General features: G+C 31.4%; 1 protein-coding gene across 1 annotated transcript in view; it reads left to right on the forward strand.

Annotated features, from left to right (window-relative positions):
• The window catches only part of LOC136795381 (uncharacterized), a 678193-nt gene that overhangs the window by 564176 nt on the left and 87217 nt on the right, over positions 1-26800 (forward strand). Inside the window, exon 3 of the mRNA XM_067045741.1 lies at positions 961-1096. Within this exon, the coding sequence (XP_066901842.1) occupies positions 961-1096 (136 nt within the window). The remainder of the gene's footprint in view (positions 1-960; positions 1097-26800) is intronic.

Raw genomic sequence — 26800 nt, forward strand, 5'->3', positions numbered from 1 at the left:
ATATTATATTATAGAAATCTACAGTTCAAATAAAAGGATGTCAGAAGCAAAGGAGCAAAATATAGAAGTTCTATATATGAAGATGAAAAACGGTTAATGAAGAACAAAAATAAGTAAAATCATATTTATGAGTGCCAACGTTTCGGTCTGAATTTTAGGCCTTCATCAGGGCTATAAACAAAAAAAGGTAACTACCATAATGATTAAATGGAATTGCATAAACAAAAAATACACAAGAATTATTATTATTAGAGATAGTTTTATTATTCTACTTACAGATCTAATTAATCACATGTATTTTTCTTTATATTTGTTTATTACTTAAATATTTTAATAATTTCAAATTTTATACTTATCTATTTCATTATTATTATTTATTATTTTTTGTAATTATTTAGTTGATTCTTATATCTATATTATTTTCTGTTCATTCTTAATTTTACTTGAATTACCATCAACTTGGAAAGGATTTTCTTATTCTATTTATTATTTGTACAGTTGTAAATTACATGAAAGAAATAAATAAAAAATAAATAAATTCTTAATTTTAATATTTCTTTTTTCCTTGTACTTTTTTTATATACACTTTCAATATTCTTATGATTTTACACCATATATTTTCTTTAATACTACTTATGTGCCAATATTATCTGTTATTTTCCTATGTCTTTTTGTTTTCTGTAATTCCATTTAATCATTATGGTTGTTATCTTGTTTAAGTTCTTGGCCTTGATGAAGTCCTGGAATTTTTGAACGTTGGTGCCAATAATTAAGAATTTACTTATTTTTGTTTTTCCCTGACCGCACCCCCAATCATCTTCTCATATATACATCATCTACTCATCATTAACAGAAAAATACATTTTTACATCTGTCGGATGAAAATAAATTATTTAAATGAAACTAAAAATTATTCTAGTGAAAGGCCGTATATTGACTCAGAAAAATTTTAATTTTCAGATTGGGATGTCGAATGCTACCCAAGTTGTGCTTGAAGGACTTGGGCTTGGACTTTCAGGAAAAGTTACGTGCGAAGTGACCACTGACACCGTAATCCCAGAGACTGCTTCACTGTCAGCTCAGCTAACTGTCCTAGGTAAGTTTACTCCGCTCTACTACTCGAATTCCAACTGACTCTAATATTACAATTTGTCTACTCCATAAATTGGTATAAATGTTTTTTCACTTAAGTTCCACTTTTAATATTCGTTATGGTATTTATCAATAATTTTTAAAATATAATTTTTCACCACCGAATCATTTGAAAGCGTCATACTATTAGTTAGTTTTTTTCTAAACCGGACAATTCTATAAGCTCTTATATGTTAAAAGATAGTTTATTTTATTTTTTTATTTTATCAACTTAATAACTACTTTAAAAAGGGCATTTTTAAATTAGCTAATGATTTATAAGCCATGCTTGTACTGATTTAATTAATATGTTGAAATAATAAATTTTTTTTTAAATTATTTATTTAATGTAATTTACAACTGTACAAAATAGTACAATAGGTAAATATGTTGTATGTTTCATATACACTTGAAAATCTTGGGAAGGAACCACCCATTGGTGGTACTTCAAACATTAATTTACATCAGAAGGTCTCCTGGCCATCTTCTTTTCAGACCCCTCGGAGGATTATCAGAAAGATTAAGAATTCATGGGTTAGGATGGTTAAGGAGTTTGGAATGAAAAGACGCATATTTGTTTTGGGTCAAATCTGCAACGAATGGGATGTTAAGGTTTGTGGATGAGTTTATTTGTGACGTAATAAGGAGCATCAAGGATTTTACGAGGATTTTGGATTGTAACGATTGGATGCGGGAAGAATTTGATGAAAACATATTTAAATTACTAAAACAGAGTTAACTTTTGTATGTTCCATTTTTAGAATAATTTAAAGAAAAATATATTCAGCGATGATCTGAAATAATTCTCTAAATCATTCATCGAATTATATAATTTGAGTACGTTATTTTTGATCCGATAATTTTTTGCTCACTTTTTATTCTAAAGTGTGATTTTTGCTCATCTACATACGAAATTCTGTAGATGCCTATTGTTATTGTAGCTCTTACGCTAAATGCTAAGGAAAGTGAGAATGGAGTCCTCAATTATATCGGTTAGTTAGAGGACTAATCGAATTAGTAATGGAGAGCATAATTTCCTGTCTAGCAGTAGATCATATTTCCTGGATGTAATTCAGTGCACTTTGGCTAACTTAAGTAGTTGATATTCCGAAGTAATTACATTGGTACCAGAATTGTATTCCATTACAATCCACTTCATGTATGCATTCATCTCTAAAAATGGTTGCTTTTAGCCTTTTAAAGGAAATAAACAATTGTTTTTATTATGGAGACAGAAATATCAATTTTGTTTATTTTTTAAATTAATCGATTGTTATCCATGTTTAGTCTCTACACTGTTTATTATATCATCACCAGTCCAAAGTTTCTATTCTACCCAGATCATTTATTACAAGTCAAATTACCATATTTTGTCACACTTTCATTAATTTTTAAAACTTTTAATGCTAGATCAACTTCACACAACCAATAAATAACACAAACAACAAAACTCTACAAGGCTACAAGTCTATTGAATAGCTTGCAAAACGTTTTTAAATAATTGAATGTGAATTGTATATTTATATTTAAGATTGTCCTTATCTCGACATATGCAGTTGAGCTTTGGGGCTCCACTAAACCTTCTAATTCCAATCGTATCCTATACTTACAATCCAAAATCCTTCGTAATATCCTCAACCCTCCTTACTTTGTCACAAAAAAATCATATATAGACCTTAATGTTCCATATGTAACCAATCTAGCCCGAAGCAGGTATCATTCCTTCCATTATAAACTCTCTAACCATCCAAACCCACTAGTTTCTAACCTTGCTTCCTCTTCCATTCCTGGCAATCCTCCGAGGCTCCTGAAAAGAAGATGGCCACGAGACCTGCTAATGTAAAAATATTAGAGTGCTACCAATGAGTAATTTCTCTTCACCCCTGTATTCACTCCATAAGAACATACATCAAATTTACTATAAAACTAATAATTAAGTTAAACTCTAGTTAAGCTGGCGGTTAAAAAATAATAATAGTAATAGTAAAATAATATTATTCTAATAAATTTAATTTGATAATAAGTTAATACAAATAACCTATATACGAAGTTTAGAATAAAACCTGTATTGTTAATTAAACTTATATATAAATTAAAAATTAAAACGTTATTTAAACGTTAATTTATATATAACTTTAATTAACAATACAGGTTTTTTTCATTTACGAACTAAGCCTTGATTAATCTCCCGCTTAACCACCATTGTCTTAATAATTGGATGGATTAGTGGGGTCTTTAGTATACTGTTGACATTTTTTATGATTTTCTAAAACTAACAATAAATATCTCTGATTCTTTCTGTTCACAAAGCTTTTTCCATATCTATCAATATTCATTTTTTAACTAGTATTGAAATGGAATCAGATTCAAGATGTGATTTGTCGGACCAAGAAGCAAAGCTATTAGTACAAGAGCCCAAGAGGGGAATAAAGGCAGTTATCTCACCCCGATTTTTAATTACTTTAATGAAAACTATGTATAATTACTAGTGAAAATGAGTGAGTCTGGCAAGTATAGATAGGGGAAATAAAAAATGGCGGTTGTTTCAAAGTGATAAAAAAAAACGAATTTTTCATTCGGAGTTCTATATCTCAAAAATTAGGAACAATACAAAAAAATTTGCTAAAATATGAGCCCTAATAAAGTTATTTAAGTTAAATAGTTTTCGAGATATAGCTTTTTAAAAACCAACATATCATAAAAATGTTGTGTGGGACGTACTGAAAGATTAGTAATTAGTGAATTTATTTTGAAAAATCTTTATCTCAAAAACCACTTGACGTACATATGTCTATTAGCACTCAAATCTAGTTTAATGAGCTATAATGTATTCTATGATGTTTATCTTCGTAGGAGTAATAGTTTACAGGAAATTAGATAAAATAAATTGATTTATGGTTGTTTGGACAAATTTTAATTTGCCAAATTTATATTCATATAGTGAATCATAAAAATTACTACCCCTACGAAGATAAGTGTCATAAACTACTTTATAGTAAGTTAAATTTTCTTTATTTTGAGTGTTGGCAGACATATGTGTGTCTTATGGATCTAGAGATATATTTTTTTCAAAAATCATACATTTTATACGAACAACTATAAATTAATTATTGGAGAAGTTTGTCGGGGGGTGCGGTGAGCAAAGAACAACATAAATAAACAAAACCATATTTATTTATTTTATGCCGACGTTTCTATAAAATATTCCATCTCCTCCCGTAATTTCATGGCTTCTAAATTATCTGAACATAGCTTAATATTGAAACACACTTTTGATTTTGACAATACCACCATACTAGCTTCTGTCCCTAACCAAGACAAACGACTAATATCCAAAAGTATTTTTATACAATTTTTAGACACTACTTGCATATCTTATATTATACATATCTTCTTACCTACATGATATTATATTTCATCTGTCACTGTTTTCAATTTACTACCATACAATTCCACGAATATCAACCAATTAAAATTTTGTACTATTCAATTATCAGTTATCAATTTTTTATCATTTATGATTTCATTTATGAATTTATTCAATATTTTGTATAATTCTAAATTTGTTTGTATACTATTCCTTTTCAATTGTATGTTACTCCTAAATTTTGTTGTTGTCTCTTTCGTTCTATAACCCTGATGAAGACCTGAAACTCAGGTCGAAACGTCGGCATAAAATAAATAAATATGGTTTTGTTTATTTATGTTCTTTGCTGACCGCACCCCCCGACAAACTCCTCCAATCATTAATCTACGGTCAACTATCTACACCTCATTAACTATAAATTAACATTTTGTGAGTTTATTTTGTCAAATATCATAAAAACTACTACTCCTATAAAGATAAACATAATCGACTATTTTGTAGTAAATTTAACTAGCTTTAATTTGAGCGCTGGCAAAAATCTGTACGTCCAATGGTTTCTGAAATGAAGTTTTTCATAAATAGATTTCCTAGATTTTCTATTGTTGTTGGTAGTTTTTAAGATATAGAGCTCAGAATGAAAAATTAATGTTTTCTTAAAGGTTTTAAAACAGCTGCCATTATTTATTCCCCCTACCTATACTTGGCAGACCCATCAATTTTGACTAGTAATTATACATAGTTTTCACTAAAGTAATCAAAAATCGGAGTGAGATAACTGCCTTTTTTTCTTCCCGGCTCTTGTACTATATGCAGAGATGAGTTTCACAATCACGATATCAGAGGCCTGTTTCAAAATTAAAACCAATAGTATTAGTCCATAAATACAAGTACACAAACTATAAAGTATAAGCATTCTTATACTTACTTTATAGTAAGTTAAATTTCCTTTATTTTGAGTGTTGGTAGACATATGTGTGTCTTATGGATCTAGAGATATATTTTTCAAAAATCCAACATTTTTTAATGTTTGAGCTATTTATGTCCAATAGTTCCCGAAATATAGCATTTTAAAAAACAACACTATAAAATATGTACTAAAAAATCAATAGTGATAGAATTTATTTTGAGAAATCTATATCTTAAAAACCATGCAACGTACAGACGTCTATTAGTACTAAAATTAAAGCTAGTTAAATGTACTATAAAGTAGTTTATAATGTTTATCTTCATAGTAGCAGTTTTTACGGTTCGAATCCGGCCATTCCACTTTTAAATGGGAGTAAAGCAGAGAGACAGCCTAATCCCACTACTATTTGTCCTCCTTAAGGATGAGATTTGGAAGATTTGTAAAAGGGGGTGCCCAAGAGCACTAGTAGGTTTTTGGAACCTAACTCCAGTACTGGTTCAAGCGATGATATATGCAGATGATATTTTACTGATAGCTGACTTTTAAGAGGTTCTTTAGACATCCTTGATGAATGGTATGAGGAACTAACTGAAGATAAGGGGTTTGCAAAAAGAGGAAACGTATAGCCTAGGGTTTTGTGTAATGGTAAACACCTAGAACTTAGGAATACTTATACATATCTAGGGACCATAATAATTAAAGATGGTAAAATACACCAGTAGGTTCTAAATCGAGTGAAAAGGCCATTTTTTTTTTTTTTTTTTTTTTATTTATTTTTTTTTTTTCCTAGCCCCTATAGAAAACTGTTATTATTGTTAAAATTTTATATACACATATTTATTTACAATTGTCTTTTTACTGGAGCAGTGCTCCATTCTAAGGACAGGTTGAGATTGTAATTGGTTGAATCTATATAATCCTTAAATAGACGAGGTGTTGGGGCACACTTCGTTTTCTGAGTTTTATCCTACATACTAAAAACTAAAACTAAAGAGTGTCTTTTCACTAAATTTCAATGGTCGGTAATATCATTGGCTACGAGGGTGGAGGTCCTGCCAGCGTACTGGAGGGGGCGCTGGTGTCAGTGATTGGAAGAGTGGATTGGTCAGATGTTTGAGGGAGTCGAAGAACTTGACATGCCTCCGACTAATGAATTCTGGTACTGTAGGTAGTTCGAGGAGCTGATGTAGTTCCGGTGGCTTCTTCTTCTTCCATGATGTCGTGCGGACCATCCTCCGCAGCATACTATCCTGGAATCCCTGAAGGTGGCGCTGCGTGCCGTCAGTGAGGTATGTGAAGAGTGGTGCTCCGTAGAGAAGTGCCGGCCTCAGAATGCTCTTGTAAACTTGGAGTTTAAGCCGCAAAGAGAGCGCTGGCGAAGTGAGGAGGTGGTTTAGTCGGTAAGACCGCCTTCGTACAGTTCTCGTTTTCTGGTAGAGGTGGGTGCAGAACTTGAGATGACGGTCCATCTTCACGCCCAGATATACTATAGAGTTTGAAGGGGAAATGATGGTGTTGTCCAGTTTAAGCGTCTTCGGGAGAGTCGATCGCTTGTGCTGTTGCTGAGCGAACACAACGCAGTCTGTCTTAGCTGGGTTCATGGTGATGTTTAAATTACCCAGGCGTTGAACAATCTCTTTGCAGACCGCTCCGGCTCGCCCTAGGGCATGTTTCGGGTTCATACTGCTGCTGTAGATGGCGATGTCGTCGGCATAGGCGGCGACTGTAGCTAGTTTGTAATTTGCACCAACTACATCAGCGGTATAAATTGAAAAGAGCACTGGCGATAGAACCGCTCCCTGCGGAACTCCACACGTCAATGGGATGGAACGGGACATCTCGTCTCGAACCCGCACAGAGATAGTCCTGTTGTCGAGAAAAGACGCTATTACATTATAGAGTTGCTCTGGACAGTCGTGGTCTATGAGCTTACGACATAAAATGCCGTGAGACACAGAATCGAAGGCCTTCGTGCAATCTATGGAAATCATGGCTGTAGCATGATTCCTATTTAAACTGGAATTCACCTCATTTTGTAGCTTCATGAGATGGTGTTCTGTGCTTAAGCTAGCCTGAAAACCAGTTTGCTCATAAGGGATAACGGAGTGTTCATCACAGAATTCCCGAAGGTAATTCAGGATGATCTTTTCGTATACCTTAGCGAGATGTGGTAGGAGACTTATAGGCCTGTAATGGTCGGCATCAAATCCTGTCTTCTTCGGCTTGAGGAGAAAAGGCCATTAGATTTCTAAAATTCTTATAGGCAAGCAAGGAGTAAGCAAAGATGACAAAATCCGTGTTCCTCGCAGTCCTCCTGTATGGATCAGAAAGCTGGACAGTCCTAGGACAAGCACTTGGAAGGATAACGTCAGCAGAAATGAGATTTCTCCGAAGAATAGTTGGTAAGACCAGAAGATGCTGTGTTAGAAAGGAAAAGATTCGGGAGGATCTGGATGTGAAACCAGTGCGAGACACAACGCAAGAGCGGCAACTAAAGTGGTATGAACACGTCTGTAGAATGGACGATACCAGAAAAGCCAGGTGCTATTTGGAAGAAAGGGCAGTTGGAAGACTGTAGACAGATGTACTCTGATTACATTGGAAAACTAGGGGCAGCAAGAGGACGCACCATTCCAGTCCAGAAGACTGCCGCGGAAAGGGACCGATAGGCTGGATGGACTGAGACTGTGACTCCACACTTGACGGCACACAGGAGTTAGAGGAAGAAGAAGAAGACTTCCATCAATGTTGAAATATTATATGTATTAGTTTGTTCTATATAGAGCATTGTGTTATGTATATTACTTGTTGTGATTTGAGATACCAGGATAATTACTGAAGATAATTATGTATTTTTATCATTTGAGTCCTACAAAACTATTATAATTGGACCATTCAAAGGGCTTGTTTGTTTACCAGTTTTATCTCATCATATTTATAAAATATTGTTACCATTGAAATATATAATATATTTGTTGATTATATCTTCTGTTTCAAATATCAAAAAAAAAACTATTGTTTAAGGATGCCTCCTCAAACATATAGCTCAAAATACTGTCATCTAATGGAAGACAATAGAAGCTGTAATTAAGTACCCACTGAAGTGTACAGGGACTATATGAGTGAGATCAAACCGTGATGAGTGGCACACAGGCCATCTAGGGCAACTTCATTGTGCTGATAATCAACTATCACTCAGGATGAGTGAATAGTTTAACAAATACAGCCAGGTAGGGAACGGAATCTAAGTTCAGAAGAGAGAACTGAGTTCAACTCATACAAGAACTAGTCTTCAAGCTAAACATGATAAGTCAATCATCAAGTAAATGGTCATATCATTCATTATGTATTCAGTTATCAAAATTATAACTAAACAAACTAATTAACATTGTAACAGTTTTGGTGAAACTAAATATAACCCATTGTGTTATAATTTGTATAAGAATATATGCTTACCCCTATTTAAGCGTGATTCACTATGTATCTTTATTTAAATCCATTAAATACAGCAAACTCCAGTAAAAATTCAGAACAAGTTAATTTTATAAAATTCAATCACTGCAGATTTTGATTTGACTCAGACTGCGGTGATTCATTCATTATGGTAGAGGTTTTGTTTAGTATCCTCCAGTTCCATGTTAACCAGAAACAACTTTTGAAAAAGTAAAATCCCTGAGGTTTTAATGGATCACGGTTTGTGGCTCCTCTTGTCGAATTGACTTTAACGAGTTCCACCCTCCTTCTCTGGTAGAATCAAAACAAATTGTCTGATGACAGAAACGGCTGAGTAACAGCTGCAAATAGCTAATAATAAGGAGGGAGTTTCATTGAGATTTGCTGGGAGTCGAAACTAAGCAGAGAATCAAGTTGTGATCCATGTTCAAGTTGAATCCAGTTAGCCGCAAGTTGTACCCTCCTTCTGACCCCATCATCGTTCTCTTCATTGTTATTAACTTTTAAGTGCTTTCGACGCACCGCTTTTCAGACGTATCTGACGGAACGCGAATAGAATGTTTCAAACCCGACCATTAAAATTAATGAAGCTTTGTCAAGTGCTACTACTTCACTTAATTAAAATACTTGCGAATAGATGGCATTATGCTTCTTCTATAACTAAAAAACATGACTAAGCTATCAATATTTGTTAACAACGTGCGTTCTTAAATTTTCTGTTCAACACTTACTCGAATTCAAGCTTCAACTCTTTTTGTTATTTCACAAATTTATTTAATGGGAATAACTTTTAAATGAAGGAAAATGGAATATATTCCTAAATAAATATCATAGAATATTATATAGTGTAATACAAATCTGTAGCTTTTAAATTTTAGGTCATTTAGAAATTATATGGAAATCTACTTATGTATTATACTTATGATAGAATGTGTATTATACTTACGAAAGAAGAAAATGAGTTATTATTTTTATTTAATTATTTTTTTTTTTGCCAAGACTACCATTGAAGTTCTATACTGCCTAACCATGGTTGAGGGTCAAAGTTTTTCATTTTGTGGGACCGCCACTCATGAAAAAAGTCAACGCCTCAGGCCGGATTCGAACCGGCAGCGCCAATAGATATCAAATTGATAAGACGGTATCTCAACCTCTGAGCTACAGGCGGCCCAAAGATAGTGTTATAGTATAGTTAATATTTGATTCTATTTTTTGAAGGATGTACAGCTTTTATCGTGCACGATGTGGTTTTGTTTTTCTTGGTTTAGTTGCTCGCTGGTTCTTGTTGAAGTTCCCTTAGTTAATGTGCTTGAGTTGTTCTGAGGTGCATTCGCTCAATGAACCTCTTCGTCTCTTAAGCAGATGATTTTACTCCGGCAATATTTTGCACTCAAGCGAAACTTTAAACATTTACCGTACTGTAATAGTCTCCAACGCCACGTAAATCTTCTGGTATTCTAAGCTTAGGTGGTTGTAGAGAATAAATTCTCTGGTTGCTTTATTTATCCCCAAAATGGCTTGTCTTGATCCTCCATTTTAGCTAGGAGTTAAGTTAAGATTGGAGGACATTTTCATTTTTTTATAATCTTACATAAGGTTAAATTTTACTAACCAGATGATCTTTCTTTTTTGACCATACATTTTGTATCACTTTCAACTATTATTTTCTTTTTTTTATTTTATTCTTCATTTACAGGTATATATATTTTTTTTTTTTTTTTTTAGTGCTTCTCCTAACTTTCCTAAATACTGATAAAATTTCAAGGCCCAAAGTGTACATTCACTCAATTCAGTCTTATCTGGGCATAGTATAAGGGCGTCCCTATCCCTGTATCCCAGACAAAATAATAAACAGAATAAAATAAAATAAACTAACATCCTAAATACATTCCTTCAAATGAATAGTATTTATACTTAGCTTGTGGAACTTCGAACCAAGCTTGTTCACTTGAACCAAACTTGTGTAAGAAAAAGATGAAGTTTTTTTTATTTTATTTTTTACTCCCTCCCTAGTCATTTTAGACAATGGAGGAAGGATAGGAGGGTTATCTACAGGTAATCAACATATTCTATCCGGGGTGAGGGGGTCAAGTTTTAATTTGTGCGTCCCGGAAGCAACCTTGATAACCTTGCGCAAAGAGCGATTACGTCTAGATAAAAAATAACACTTTCACGTAACTGACTCTTAAAGCCTGTGGAGGCAAAAGAGGACGAAAGAAATAAAGATTGTTCCAACATCCCCCTTATTTAACTCTATATGATCATAACATTTGACTAGGAATTTGAAACGTGTTCTGTATTTACCAATATGGCAAATACGCGATCATTTCACTATCCAACCTGTCAAGCTGAACAGAAAAGATATAGTGTTACTTACAAGATTAAGAATTAACCATGGTCGTACAAATCGCGGCTTGACATTAATTGACGTTAAAAATAATGATAAATGCTCGACATGCAACTCTATCGAGGACCCATTACATATTATACTAAATTGCTGTATGACAATACAATATATACAATAAATAAATATATATTATATATATACACATATATGACAAATACAGGATTAAATATCCCCTCATCCAAAACAATTGCGCTTTCCTCCGAGGGCTGGCAGATCTAGATAGGGCTACAATTCATATTGTACAGGGCTACAATATTCAGGTGTTATACAAATTTATAGCAGAATCCAAAGTATATTTTTAAAATCAAATAAATAACAACAATTTACATCCTCATCTCCATTCTTTTATTATACAATAAGAGGGGCAGTGTAGGACTCCAACGGGAGTCTTGGGCCGACGTAAGAAAAGAAAAAAAAGCGCTTAAACTAAAACATTCTAATGAATGTTTTTTTTTTTTTTTTTGTCAATTCACTGCATACAATACTTATACCAACTGAATTCCAGATCATAACATGATCAGTACTTAATATATCATACGCTTCCTTACAATTTTTTGTTTGAACACCATTTTTGGTTATTGCTAACATTATAAGGAGAAATACTAAATGTTAAAGTGTTCTATAGAAAGTAAATATTGAGTAAAACTTTTTTTTTTTTAATAATTTATTTATTGTTATTTACAACTGTATACATATATTCACATCAAGTAAATTTGCTGTAAGTGATATTATGACGTGAAACAAACATGTGAAGAATCTACCCATTGATAGAACTCCAAAAGTAAAACTTAAAGTTTTAATTTAATTGAAAGTTAAGTTGAAACAACTTACAATGTATCTTATAATAATGTGTTTTTTGTTTTAAAAATTATATTGTTTGAAAGAATTAGCCTTAAAATTATATAATATATGGAAAAAGCACATTTGACAACTGTGAAAGTAACCCTGATATACCAGTAATAGCCTAACCCTGACATATCATACCAACATGTTGGTTCATGTTGGATCGCCGAGGATGTTGAAGTGGTTTTATGTCAACTGTCAACTCCCAGCTGAGATCCCACGCTCCATCTCCAATATCACTCAAAATAGGGTATCATGTTCAATAACTCTCCAGACTCTCACAAATAAACACCAAACAATTTATAAATATCTAGAAATTTAGAAAATATTATACTAGTATCAGCTTACCTAGATTTTTCCTCAAAATACATTTCTTTATTTGGCACATTTATACAATAGCACCCACAGGGTGAGGAAGTAGGAATCAGTGATGATAAAAAAACTGAGATACCCAAAGAAGAGACATTAAATATTATACCGTTAATGATGCAACTTTACCGAACATCAAAGAAAATATTTTTAGAAGTCTTTAAGATCGTCTAAAAATAAAATTTATATATTTCAGGTTCTAAGTATAAGTTTTTCCTGTTGATTCAATAAGCGTCACTTCGTTGTTGAAAGAATTTTTATTATTAAATTATTTTCCTTAAATCTCCTGGTAACTTTATATTAATTTTTATTTAAATTTTATACTTGGTAAACTATAACTAAATTATCTATAAGGCATAACAGCAAATATGTTTCCGTTACAGATATTTCAATGCCATTTATGAAGTAAAAATATGTTTTTTACTAATTTATAAGTACAAATACAAACTAAAAGGAAGACTTGTTTTAGTAACGAATATTAATAAAAAGAGAGGAAAGAACTCTACGTTTAATATCAAATTATCTATTGAGAATATATAATTTACATTTCTTCAATAGACATATAATGAGCCGGTTTTGTAACTTATCCCTTCACTAAAAGCGATATAATTTTAAATATGAGATATGCATTGAAAAAACAGAAATGATTTAGATTGGAAATAAGATTAAAAATTAAAACTAAAGCAAAGACCATGATTCAGACTCCTTCATTTTCTTTTCTACTATATGACCTGAACCATTTATGGTTAAAAAATCGCTCACATCTTTTGGCAACATAAAAGACACCTAATGCTAGACCATAAATTTTAAATTAAGACACAATATCCAACCGTACATCGATTATACACACAGTGGCTAACTACAAAGCGATGAATACAACCATGATGCGTGGACAGCTTGTCTGGACGGCCAATAAAGATTGGAATCACAGACCTCTTTGAAACATTGATTCATGACACTTTAAATGGTATAAGATTATACTGGTTAGTATATATTTTTATTGTTCAAAACTGGTAGTTTCTTAATAATAAAAAAATTATCCAGTTAGTTTAAAACTTCTTTATTTTAATATATTTTAACACAAAAACATGTCAAACGTTTCAGCCGATCCGTCCATCATCAAAGACAATCTTAATTTTTGTATCACAACAACACAGTTAAAATAAACTGTGTCATTATAGCATTTATTAATAATTTCTATTCACCACAATTTTTGAATTTTACTATCATTAACACATTACATATAATAGCATAATAAATATTTAATAAACAAAAATGTAGTGTGAAATAAAATGATAATATTATACCTAACATTGCAGTTGAGGTAGGTTCAATTATAGTAGTGTTGTGACAAGTTAATGATAGTAAAATACAAAAAAAAATTTAATATCTTTATTGAAATTTACAACTGTATATTATATTCTTTATAATACATTCAGTAAATTTGATCTTAGTTAAAATGGAGTGTTACAGGGACGTAGAGAAACTACCCATTAGTAGCACTCTAATGGAATTTTACATTAGCAGGTCTCGTGGCCATCTTCTTTTCAGGCGCCTCGGAGGATTGTCAGGAATGGAAGAGGATGCAAGGTTAGGAACTAGGGGGTTTGAGTGGTTAGGAAGTTTATAAGATTATATAGAAGGAGTTATATCTGGTTCGGGCTAGATCGGTTATATACAGAACATTAAGGTCTTTATGTATGATTTTATTTGTGACAAAGTAGGGAGCATTGAGGATTTTACGAAGGATTCTGGACTGGAAGAATTGGATAAGAGAGGAACTCGAAGGTTTAGTGGAGCCCCAAAGCTCTACTCCATATGTCCAGATAAACCTTATTAAAGTTATGTAGATCTGTCTTTTGTAATGAGTTGGAAGTTCAGACCGTTTGACTAGTAAGTGCTGAATAATCGAAATCGACGTGCAGTTTCCTGTCTTTTCAGTCTTGTGTGAGGTTTCCTGGTTAATCGTTTGTCCAGATGTAGTCCAAGGTAGGGAGGGGATCTGTTCTACAGGGCAAAAATTTAGATGAATAGAAATTATTAATAAATGGTATAGTAACAAATAGGTTTATTTTTAACTGTATTGACGGCCAAAACGTCGGAAATGTAATATATCCTAATAAAGAAGGTTGAGACATTTTTTGTAATTATTGATGTATTGGTTAGATTTTACTGGTATTTAAGTTGCTTGATAGTAGCTTCTAGCAACTTTCTAATAATATCATAAATCATCAATTCATCCTACCTAATAATTAAAAAATCCCTGTTAGTATTTGATGATGTAAAGGGCAATTGATATGAATGTTTTAGGAAATATAGTGTACGAGAACCTTAGAAGGGCTGTATGGTTGGTTTAGAATTTCAATGCATATTTTAAAATGTTCATACGATTTTGAAATTCAGTTCATAAAAAATACATACTGCATTTACTATTGATCTTAACACCATATAGAATGAAATTTATACAAATAGGATTTTTATTTAATATTATATTTTAGTACTATATTATTTCATAAAATCCCTCCAGATTTTCTTATACAGTTAATACCTATCGGCCCGTTGTTAAAAATATCTAGGTTATAAGAAAACAAAAAAAAAAAGAAAGAAAAACATTAGATTAATGCATCTACGAAGTTCCTGAAAATAAACAACCATCTTGCCGTTGGAATGTTTATATGATTTATAAAAGTGTGATGACTATTAGTCAGAGTACCGATACGCTACTTGTCTGCATTAGTACGAATAATATTATTTCTACTTTATATTATGTTTTATTTATTTATTTAATGTAATTTACATCTGTACAAAATTATAAATACAATTAGTAAATGTGGAAAGTTTCATTTACACTTGAAAATCTTGGGAAGGTACCACCCAGTGTTGGTACTTCAAGCATTAATTTAAATTAGAAGGTCCCGTTGCCATCTTATTTTCAGACGCCTCGGAGGATTATCAGGGATTGTTAGGGATGAGAGATTAAGAACTAATAGGTTAGGATGAGTAAGGAGTTTGAAATGAAAATACGCATATCTGTTTGGGGCCAAATCTGCAACGAATGGGATGTTAAGGTCTTTGTAGATGAGTTTATTTTGTAACGTAATAAGGAGCATCAAGGATTTTACGTAGGATTTTGGATTTAGGTTAAATTATTTTTTCTTTACTCCCTTCTTTTGTACATATAAAAAAACCAAATCTAATATTTTCTTAGATATAATAATACGTATTTTATTAATATATATTCCAAGGCAAGGGCCATGATTTGGAAACAAACTGTATAAAACAGACTCGATAAAACATGTTATGGAAGACAGGTAATGTGTTACTGTCATATTACTCAAGAGGTGGGAGAATTACAAGAACTAATGGCATGCCACTGAGTGGGATATGGACCCGTCTGGTTCATGACGAATAGCAGTCTTTAATTCACGATTCTCAAGCTGGAGGAAAAATGTGAGGAGAAAGAAAACAGTAGGCCTTAGTGTACCTTCAATAATACATTTGCACCGAGTCAGGATAAAAGTGATATAAATCCTTATCAAAGCATAGCCTTTTCTCTATAAAATATTTGCTATCTTTATGCTCTTGTTTGTTCCCCCAGGTTCTCGGATTGGGATTCCTCCTTCCCGGAGATATTTATGCGTTGAACTTTACTACTGATTACCGCTAAGATATTACTATTTATGTGGGATAATAAAAGAATTTATTAGATTGTTTTTATGTCATTTTTTCCTGATATCTTCAAGTAATTTACACTAGGAGCTATGCGGACACAATACTTCCTATTTATTTATTTCATTGTTACATATGTTTATGTTTCGAATATCTTTTTAATTAATCAGGACCGTTGGAACTAAAATTAGTTTCACATATTTTATAGTTTAAACACAGTTCATTGGATAATTGCTTTTTTCATCCTTCTATCTATATTTCCACTTTTTTTTAACTTTATAATTAAACTATAACTTCCTGATTTCGATAATACTAAGCCGTTTATGATTATATCTTATTTTTATATAAATTGATATATTGTTTCAATTTTGGTGCTTAAAACAAATGTGCAATTTTTTTTTTTTTTTATCCGTTACAAACAATTTTATACATTTAAAATTATATCAGTCATATCTTCTATTTGTTGTGTGAGTTCAGTGAAGAATCAAAATTGCGTTATTTCTGACATCTGACATATCCTATGAAAAACAATATCAATTTTGGTAAAAAAAAAAAATATTTCAAAATGTTTTTAGGCTGAAAAATGTCGCAGGTTTTTAATTTACAATCTTCATGATTATCTTAATGGTTTTTCTATAATTTACAAAACTAGTTAGTTTCTTTGTTTTTTTTTGTGTAGTAGCGCTAAACTCTATTGGTCATCAACGTCATTTATATTTTATTTAATTTTGCTTATATTCGTTTAATTTTATTGATTGTTTAATTTGATTTTTTTCCTTCCGTTTAAGGTTATATTTTTGTCAGTAAATGTTGTGATTTTAGAAACTGAAGCTCTAATTCTATTGTTTTATTATCGTCTTCAAGGGTTTTTGAGATATATTGGTCTAGTCTTAAGCTATTGAGGTGTGGTGTGAAGTATGGGCATTGTTGGAAAATATGGCTTATTGTCAGATTATTGTTGCAATACTGGCAGTTCGGAGGCGTTTCTTTTGAACTAAGATACGAGTGGGTGAGCCTCGTGTGACCTATTCTCAACCTCCTCTCTACGACATTTGCGACTGGAGGTACCCCAGGGCTTGACATCCTTTTTAATAATTTTTAATTTACTCATTGGGCTTTCATTCTACAAATAGAGTTAAAATTGCTTTACCCCGTCCCGGAAGCGCGCGTGCTTCTCTTGCAGTGTGATTGGCTAGTTCATTCCCTGCGATTCCTAAATGGCTTGGAACCCATATAAATGTAACTGACATACCCATATTGTGTAGAATTTTTAAGTTTATTTATATGTTTTAGTTTTTTTTTTTTTTTTAGATCTGTCCACACCGATCAAATTGTTTATAATTTAATCAAATCAAATAAAAATCATGGATACTTATTTGAAATCTCTTTGATTCCCTTACAATTATCTTTAATATCAAAAACCTGTTTTAAACCTTACTTTCTTCCACTTTAAGACTTATGATACTGCCATACCGACTGATTCAATCTTATAGATAAACAGGAAATACTAAGTTAAAAATAATCTAATAAAAAAGAATATTTTCCTGTATAAATAAATGCTACTAACTCCAAGGAATCGAGTTCGAATCCGGCTGGGCAGATAATTATTTTCTGTTATACTGTAGCAGTGAGTAAATCCTGTGGTTTGTGGACCCTACGACCATCTAGCCTCATAAAGTGGGTACCTTAAATTCGGGAAAATTCCGGTGGTTAAGCGTGATCTTGAAAACACTTCTCTTAAAACCGTTGTTCTAAAAACTTCCTTACAAATTACTCAACCCATAACCCTTTGTAGGTAGTTGTAGTTAACATGTCTATTATTATAATAAATAAATAAAATTTAAAAAAATTAAACTTTCGGTTATTAGAAGTTTTTATAGTTTTAAAAAACATCAATTCTTCATCAACTTAAAATAACTAATTGAACTAATTTTTAAAAAAATAATTATCGTTAGAAATTTATAAATAGATAGATTTAACAATCCTAGCTTTATGTCTCCTAGTTAAAAAATATATAGTGTACATTTCACTAATTTATCATTCTAAAATTAATAAATAAACTAAATAAATAAATTGAGACATTTAAATATTGTTGAGTTAATATTTATTGAATATAAATCGATGAATATCAAATATCACCGATAAAATAAAAAAATGTCGATCCAACATTTCTAAAGAAATATCACTCTAAAGAGCAAAAAGTCCTTTGATATATATTCGAACCCTTCCCCTGATTCGGTGGCTATATAGGTCAAAGGGGACAAAACAGACCATTCCAGAAATAATTATCTCCCGAGGTGTTAATTTAGTAGATTAATTTAGCGGGGCTAACTGTGAATCGCTAATGGTTCCGGAGATATCACTTCCCAATTCTGATCAATTAGCCATCTCGGGACAATCAGTACAACTATCAAAGTATTGCAAACTCAGCCACTGGGCTCACTCCACTTTGATAGCTTTCTCCTTCTGATGAATAGGAAATTGAAAAATAGTAACTGAAAGCTCGTCAACCAACCACAAGCTATCAATAAAGAAAAAGTGAAAATTATTAAATAGAGAATTGTTATTTTAATTAATTAATTAGAATTGCGTATATTTAAAATTTAGTACTTACTCATTTAGAAAAAATCAATCGCTCAGAAAAAAAATTTTTTTAAAGGAAGCCCCCCTCAAACATATTGCAGCTCAAAATGCTGCAATCTAGTGGCAAAAATCTAAGACTTCAATTTTACTACATATAATAAACTAACTTGAAATCCTTAATGATCAAAAAGAAGGGCAAATAGAAATATTAAAGTAGTAAACACTTTTACTTTTTCAGTAATTTTAAATATCCTCCTATCACTCCAATTTATCTAGAAGCTTCTTGCATTATAACTATTTTTTTAAATAATCAAAAACGTTTAATTTCAAATAATTAAAAAAAAAAAAAAAAGATGCGAGTAAACGCCACAGTGCTTCCCTGCACACAGCGGATCCCAGAACCTACCTTAAAATGCCCTTCAGGCAAAGAAAGGACAATAAGGGTGAGAAAAAAAAACATGCAGTGGTAACTAATGATATTATTATAAATTGTAAATTTAAAGCTGTATGTATATTTAATTACATGTTATAAGAGTATTAAATTTCTATGATTTATGAGATTTTGAGTCTTAGAATACACTAAGCTTAAAGAGTTTTTAAGAATCTTTTTACATAATAAATTAAATATTAAAAATCAGAATATATTTTTATTCAACATATCTAAATATTATAGATAGTAATATAGGGAGTTATATTATATTGTTGTTTTAGTAAAAATATTTAGTGGATTTATTAAAAATAAGCTGAATTTAATACAAAAAAAAACATTAATATTTTTTGTGCCCCTACTCCTTTCTATAATCTATTAAATAAATTACAATTGACCGGAAGCAACCAAAAAATTGAAATTAATTTCTAATAAATTTTTAAATATTGGGTTATTAATATTTTATTTTTTTGTGTCTTGGAGGATGGATACCATTAAATAGAGTTTATTATTATATCACATATCAATTTTTTGTTTGAAAATAGATAACTTTAATTAATACAACAATATACTTCGATTTTTATCCTCATTTTTTATTTTTCTATTCCATTCAGACGTTTCTGCCCTTCGGTCATTATCAATGAGACACCTAAAATATTTATATTATTTAATTAAAATTAGCTGAATACATAACAATATATTTCTACTAACACCATAAAATCGATTTTTCCAAGTTATGAAAATTTGTTTCCTCTATTGCAGGCTAATTGCTTAAGTCTGTTGTCTTTAAAATAAATATATTTATCGGAAGATTATTGATTGACCGTGTGTAAAGATGAAAGGAATATGGTCCGGGTGCGGTCCAAAAAAAAAAACTCAAACAGTAGAATTATACTATTTTAAAATAGTATAATTCTACTATTTGAGTTTTTTTTTTTGGACCGCACCCGGACCATATTCCTTTCATCTTCAAATATAGTTATCGGTTATTAACATACAGTTTCTTCTAATAATTTTCAAAAATAGTTATCTTCTTACAAATATTTACATTCCTGTTGTATCAATATTAAATACTGAACAATGTTAAAATTTACACAATATTACAATATAATCACAAAACCTACCATTACCAGGTTAGGACTCAGAATATATTTCATAATACATATATACAGAAATTACATTTCAGAATATATTTTATCCTTCATTAGTATCAATTTAATTAACAATTTTCTATTTTTTATTTCTAAAATAACAGAATTTAAAAACTCATATTTATTTATATACACATTTAAAATTGTATGATACAGAATTTTAAAGAAAAATAATACGATTTATTCCAATTACCTAGTTTTCAATGTATAATTATTTTTATTCATTAACACATTTTGCATCAGATTAATTTAGGCACTGCTTATTTCAATTACAAGGCATGGCTTATACTTTAAAAAAAAAATTGTTTGCTTTACCTGAAAATAAGAAAGTGTAATGTCAGTCACGGGGTATTGATCAGAACCTCGTTTCACAAGATTACTTTCTGCCTTCTATAAGCATATTTCAAATACCACAGTTGAATTTTAACAACCGTTCAGATACAGGGATATTTAATTTAGCCTGACTAAGCGGAATTTTCTTGAGCAGTTACCTCTCGGGAAATCCTACATTATAAAACATGGAGAGGCTTAGAAACTGATTAAATTGCAAAAAGGACAGAAAGAAGTTGGCCCGGTGTGAATGTTAACTTTCCCAAGTTCCTTTGCGATTCTTTTCTTTAATGAACTTGGCTTTCAGTCGTGAGGACGGATAATGTTTCTACGAACCGAGGAAACAATTACTTGCTACTCATTCACAACTCTGGCCTCAGCAGACATTTACCCCTCAATTAGCAGGATAGACTGTTTTTTGTTTTTATAAATATTTAAATTAAATTAAAATCTGTACCGTTTTAAACCATGAAAGGTTAAGGGTGCAGTATTTTGTAAGGAAGTCAATAAAATCTATTAACTAGACCAACAGTTGTGCAAGGAGGAGATTTGGTCGGAATCACGCTCGACTGCCAGATTTTTACTCAATCAAGGGTTACCCAATTTAAGAGGCTGGGTGGACCCCAGGAGGGCTTTAGAACCCACAGGATTGGCTCACGGCTACAGTGTAACACAAAACAATTTTTAAAAATCTTAATTTTTATTTCATAATGTTAATAGGAAGAACTCATCCAAGTTAATTTAATCAAGTTTTAGTAAAATATTTTCCTGATAATAACATTTTTTTTGCTGTTTCAGGCGAAAAACCTTTTTTTGGTTATCAACACCTATCCATAACATTTTGGGTGTACATATTAATGCGATCTCGGTTTTTTTTCGAACTCCTGTCTCTAACTATCCCTCTTTCTTAATTTGTTATTCATATTATTTTGTATTTATCCATTGTTATTTATTACTAACAACTGGAGAACTGGTTTCATTTAAACAAAATTACTTACTTTAGTGGTTATCTTTATTTTTTTTATTTTTTCAAAATTTGTCATTTAAGCCCTGTTAGCTCCACCAAACCATCAAATTCTTTCCGCATCCAATCCTTGATGCTCCTTATTACGTCACAAATAAACTCATTCACAAAGACCTTAACATCCCATTCGTTGCAGATTTGACCCAAAACAGATATGCGTCTTTTCATTCCAAACTCCTTCACCATCCTAACCCATTAATTCTTAATCTTTCATCCTTAACAATCCCTGACAATCCCCCGAGGCGTCTGAAAAGAAGATGGCCACGGGACCTTCTAATTTAAATTAATGTTTGAAGTACCACCAATGGGTGGTTCCTTCCCAAGACTTTCAAGTGTATATGAAACATTCAACATATTTACCTATTGTATTATTTTGTACAGTTGTAAATTACATTAAATAAATAATTAAAAAAAAAAGCCCTGTTAGACCATTTAATTAAAGATAAGACTAATCTGATATTAAACAACACTATATTGTAAATTGATTTATCAATTTTAATCAAAATCGTTATAGCTATTTTTTAGAAATCCCTGAAAAAGGGTAAAATCTATAATAAGAAATGGCACTTCCAGGTGATCGATTTTAACAATAAAGTTGCTCTGACATCCCAGACATACACTTGCACAAATATTCAATTTCAGATTCCTACGGCTTTTTGTTTTCGGCTAGGTTAAAAAATATAAATAGAAAATTTTACAAAACAGGTTATTTGAACTGAGGGAACCTTAAAACTGTGTATTTCCGTTGAAAACTCGAAGCCAAAATTTTTCACAATCAAAATTTAATTCCCTTAATATTAAAAAAAAATTAAAACTGTTCTGCTACAACCAATAGAGGGTTCGGGGTAGAGAGCTTTGAAAGGAAGTATTGTTAATAGACCAACGGTAGTACAAGGGGGCGACTTGATCAGAATTACGCTCGACCGTCCGAGTTTTACCCAATTAATGGCACCCACTTTATGAGGCTAGGTGGACCCCGGAGAGCTTCCGAACCCATAGGGTTGACTCACGGCTACAGTTAAGCAAACAATGATTAACTTCCACAGCCGGATTCGAATCCTTAACTTTACTAGTTGGAATTGCTATGCTAATAAGCTATCCACCCCCTCCCCTGAATACAGATTCCATATATCAGTTATTAAACGTAAAAAGTTATACTTTATAAAATAATTTTATGAAAATCGCCCTACTGCACTTACAATGACATTATTGTAGTTGAACTAATGTTATAATCTAGTGCATTATACTATATGTATGAAACCATCTATCAGGAGTCTTTTCTGAATTTTTAATTAGACATAATTTAAAATAAACTATCCAACCGTAAAGAAAAATAAAACACTCAATACAATAATAAATTAATATAAACAATATAAATAATAGGTATAATTAAATAAACAGACAAGAATACTCCGGGTAAAGCGAGAACCGCAAAAACACCAGTTGCATAAAATGCCAGTGCTCTAGACCTTGTAATCTGTCTCAGTGTAATTAATGTGGCGTTAAATGTTTTTGTAAGGTTTGAGCTAATTGTTTCGTATTAATACTACATTGTGGCATTCAAAATTTAAACTATGATTTAAAATTGTATTTTTTTAAAATATATTACATTATATTTACGACTATATTGATACAGATATACAATATACATACCTATACATATACATATACATACATATACAATATACAAGGACTAAATGTTATGTGAGTTATATAAATAGTACGATACAGTCTTGTTAGCTATACCCATTGGTAGAACAAAAACATTTCTTGAAGGTCTCGAGGATATCTTTTCAGACTCCTGAGAGGATTATCAAGTATTAGAGGAAGCAAGTTAAGAAACAGGCCGATATGGGTGGTTAGGGAGTTTATCATGGAACAATTGATACCTGGCACTGGCTGAATCGGTTACATATGGCACATAAGGACCATAAAGATAATTTTAGTTGTGGCAAAGTAAGGAGCATACAAGATTTTACCAAAGATATATATGGTTTTGTGGAGCCCCGAAGCTCAACTCCGAACGTCCAAACAGCCCTAATTAGTCATGAAGATGTGCATTTTGTAATTAGACCATTTGTCTAGTAAGTGTTGTAATAGTCAGAATCGAATACCAGGCTTCCAGTCTTTTCAATCTCCAAATCAGTCCAGATGTCCTAGATAGGTATTCGGAAGAGACAAGTGGAATATCATTAAAGAATACTGTAGTGCAGGAAGTCATAAGCTTACGACGAATGGTAAAGGTGATTTTATGAGATTTATTGTAATCCTTCAGTTCTATTTTTCTTTGATTGAGATTTGGTATTAATGAATTTAGGATACAATTATTGTCGTTATTTACTGAACGTACACCAGTATCACAGGCATATAATTGTAATTTTAAATTGAATTCTGATTTCTTATAAGAAAATAAATAACTCGATTTTAATCATTTATTTGAAAATATATAAAAAATATATGATTAAACCAAATGAGAACAATACTTTGTATTTTTAGATAAATGAAGCTAGATTTTGTATTATCATTTTCTAATATATTCCGTTTAGTTAGCTTAAGAGTATCTTGAAACATCTCTATCTATTGTTATTTACGTAATATATTTTTTAAATTTCTTTATTTTATACCAGATCGGCCTTACTGGTGGGTCTTACGTGGTCGATATAACCGTTACATTATATACATATATATATGTATATATATTTCAACAGTTGATTATGAGGGGGGTATAGTCTCGTACAAAAGATACCCCTACTATATACAGTGTTACAATTAAAATTTTAAAAAATAGATAAATATATAGATAGGAATAATGCTTCTTAATAAAAGATAAAAATAAAATTAATAACAAAAAATAATGATATTTGTAGACTTAACAAAAAAAACTGATATTACTAGACTTAATAAAACAAACAATTGCCTTCTAATGGTAAAAAGAAACAAGTAAATTTGAAAAAGGGATGAAAGAAGAGAAAAAATAAAAAATAAAAATAAATAATAATAATAATAATAAGCAAAATAGAGATAGTGTGAATAATAAATTAATAAATATAGAATTTATAACAAAATATCCTGCAGCAGCCTGGGCTTCAGTCTTATGGTTGAGGTTGGGTTTCCCAGGTTGTAGGTCACTGCTCCTTTAACTGTCGGCAACTGGGAGTTGAATTTCGTGAACCGTTTTTTGATTTAATCCTCAATTGACTCCATTTGTAATTCCCGAAACAATTGGCTATGTCTTAGGAACCAAGGAGCATTAACTGCGATTCTTAGGACTTTGTTTTGAAATTATTGTATTTTTTTCCCTTTTCGTAAAGGATGCCGTTCCCCAGACTTCACAGCTGTACATTAGCAGTGGCCTGAGAATTATTTTAAATATAAGAACTGTTGTATCTTGTTTTAGTTTGGAATTTCTGTTTAGGATAGGATATAGCATTGCTAATCTTGCGTAGGTTTGAGTTAGATTGATGTTGATATGGTTATTCCAGGTAAGGCGGCGATCGAGATGAATTCCCAGGTATCTTACTGTTTCACTGATTCCATTTCACATTTTTACCTTTGAGGATTAGTGCCGGTGGGTCTGGTGGGCGTCGAAGAGTAAAAACTTTTAAATTACATTTTTCAATGTTCAAGTTAATCATCCATTTAGTGAAATATTGTTCTAGATCATTAAGGTGACTTTGCAAAGTGTTTCTAGCGACTATTATGTCATCATGTTGAGAGAACACAGCTGTATCATCAGCGAACAGGGCTATGTAGATGTGTGTGGACTGGACGATGTCGTGAAGGTAGAAGTTGAACCGGCATGGATTTGTCTAAGGGTTAATTTTTGTTATTAATTCTGACAGAAAGTGTTCTACCATAACGTTAATAAATTATTATTGTTATTTACTTATAAGGTTGTATACCACTGAGGATTGTGCGGTAAGCTATATAGGGATAGCGTCAATTTAACTCTGGTTTGACGGGCACTGAGGGTTTGATATTGAGGTAGGCATATATGCCATAGATGCCTTCACGGGTTGCTCTAGGAATGTATAGAATCTCATTCTGAATACTAGCATATATTTTGATAAGCTATTATTAATGCAATAACATAAGTTCAAAACGTTTTTTGAACACATTTTGTAATTAATATATTATAAATCATCTTTAAATAATTACCATGACACGGTTGTGAATCAAATCAGAACAGTGTATAATGTTTTAAGAATCAATAAATATGAATGTTTAATAATAACGTGATAAAGGAGAGTCATTATTATTCACCATTTGGTTTATAACTTCAATAATGTTTGAACCTAAAGGTACATGTTTAAATACATATTGCTCAAGAGGCAATACATATAAATTTATAACACTCATTGGTACTCTTCTTCTGTTAATATCATATTCCAGTTATCCCCAAATAAATTAGAATTTACATTATGTACACTTATATTTATATTAGAATAATTAAATAAAAGTTTCAAATGTGAATCCAATCCATTACAACCATGAGATTATTCACCCCAATAAGAATCTGATTTATATATTATATATCATGAATGAGAAATAACCTTAAATGATTGGTATCATGAACTCATCCGACTTTTCCTGTTTTCCGTCTTGTGTGAGAATTCCAGGCTAGTCGTTTGTCCACTACCTATTAAAAAAAATATATATATAAAACTTAGTCCTAATACTCCACCTACGTTAAGAAAACGTATTGCCATTTCTGCAACAAATTAAAATAATACCTACTGTGGCTTAAGATGTAATACTTCGTAAGTCCGAAAAAAATGAGCTATACGATTTTAATCCTCTTTATAGAAAAAAATTCTAAAAATATCAAGTCTCAAATACAGTTCTGTAAGGGTTTGTTCCTCAAAGAATTTCTAGAATTATTCTTTTTTTTTAAATTATTTTTTCTAGAGTCACAAAACATCATAGTATTTTAGAGTATAGAAAAGGAGAAGGTTATGGATATTATAGCGCAAAGCCGGAAAAGAAGATGTATGAGAAATCCACTGGGCATACCATATTAATTAGTTTCCCGTCAGATAGATATTCCTACAGCCACTGTCTCTCTCAGGCATGAACATGTCATGTCATCCTCCCGTTCTAGATATTCGTGTTTGCAATATTAATTCAAAATTTAAAAAT

The sequence above is a fragment of the Halyomorpha halys genome, unplaced genomic scaffold (genome assembly GCF_000696795.3).
Source record: "Halyomorpha halys isolate HHAL.00 unplaced genomic scaffold, Hhal_1.1 Scaffold420.1, whole genome shotgun sequence".
NCBI classification, from domain to species: Eukaryota; Metazoa; Arthropoda; class Insecta; order Hemiptera; family Pentatomidae; genus Halyomorpha; species Halyomorpha halys.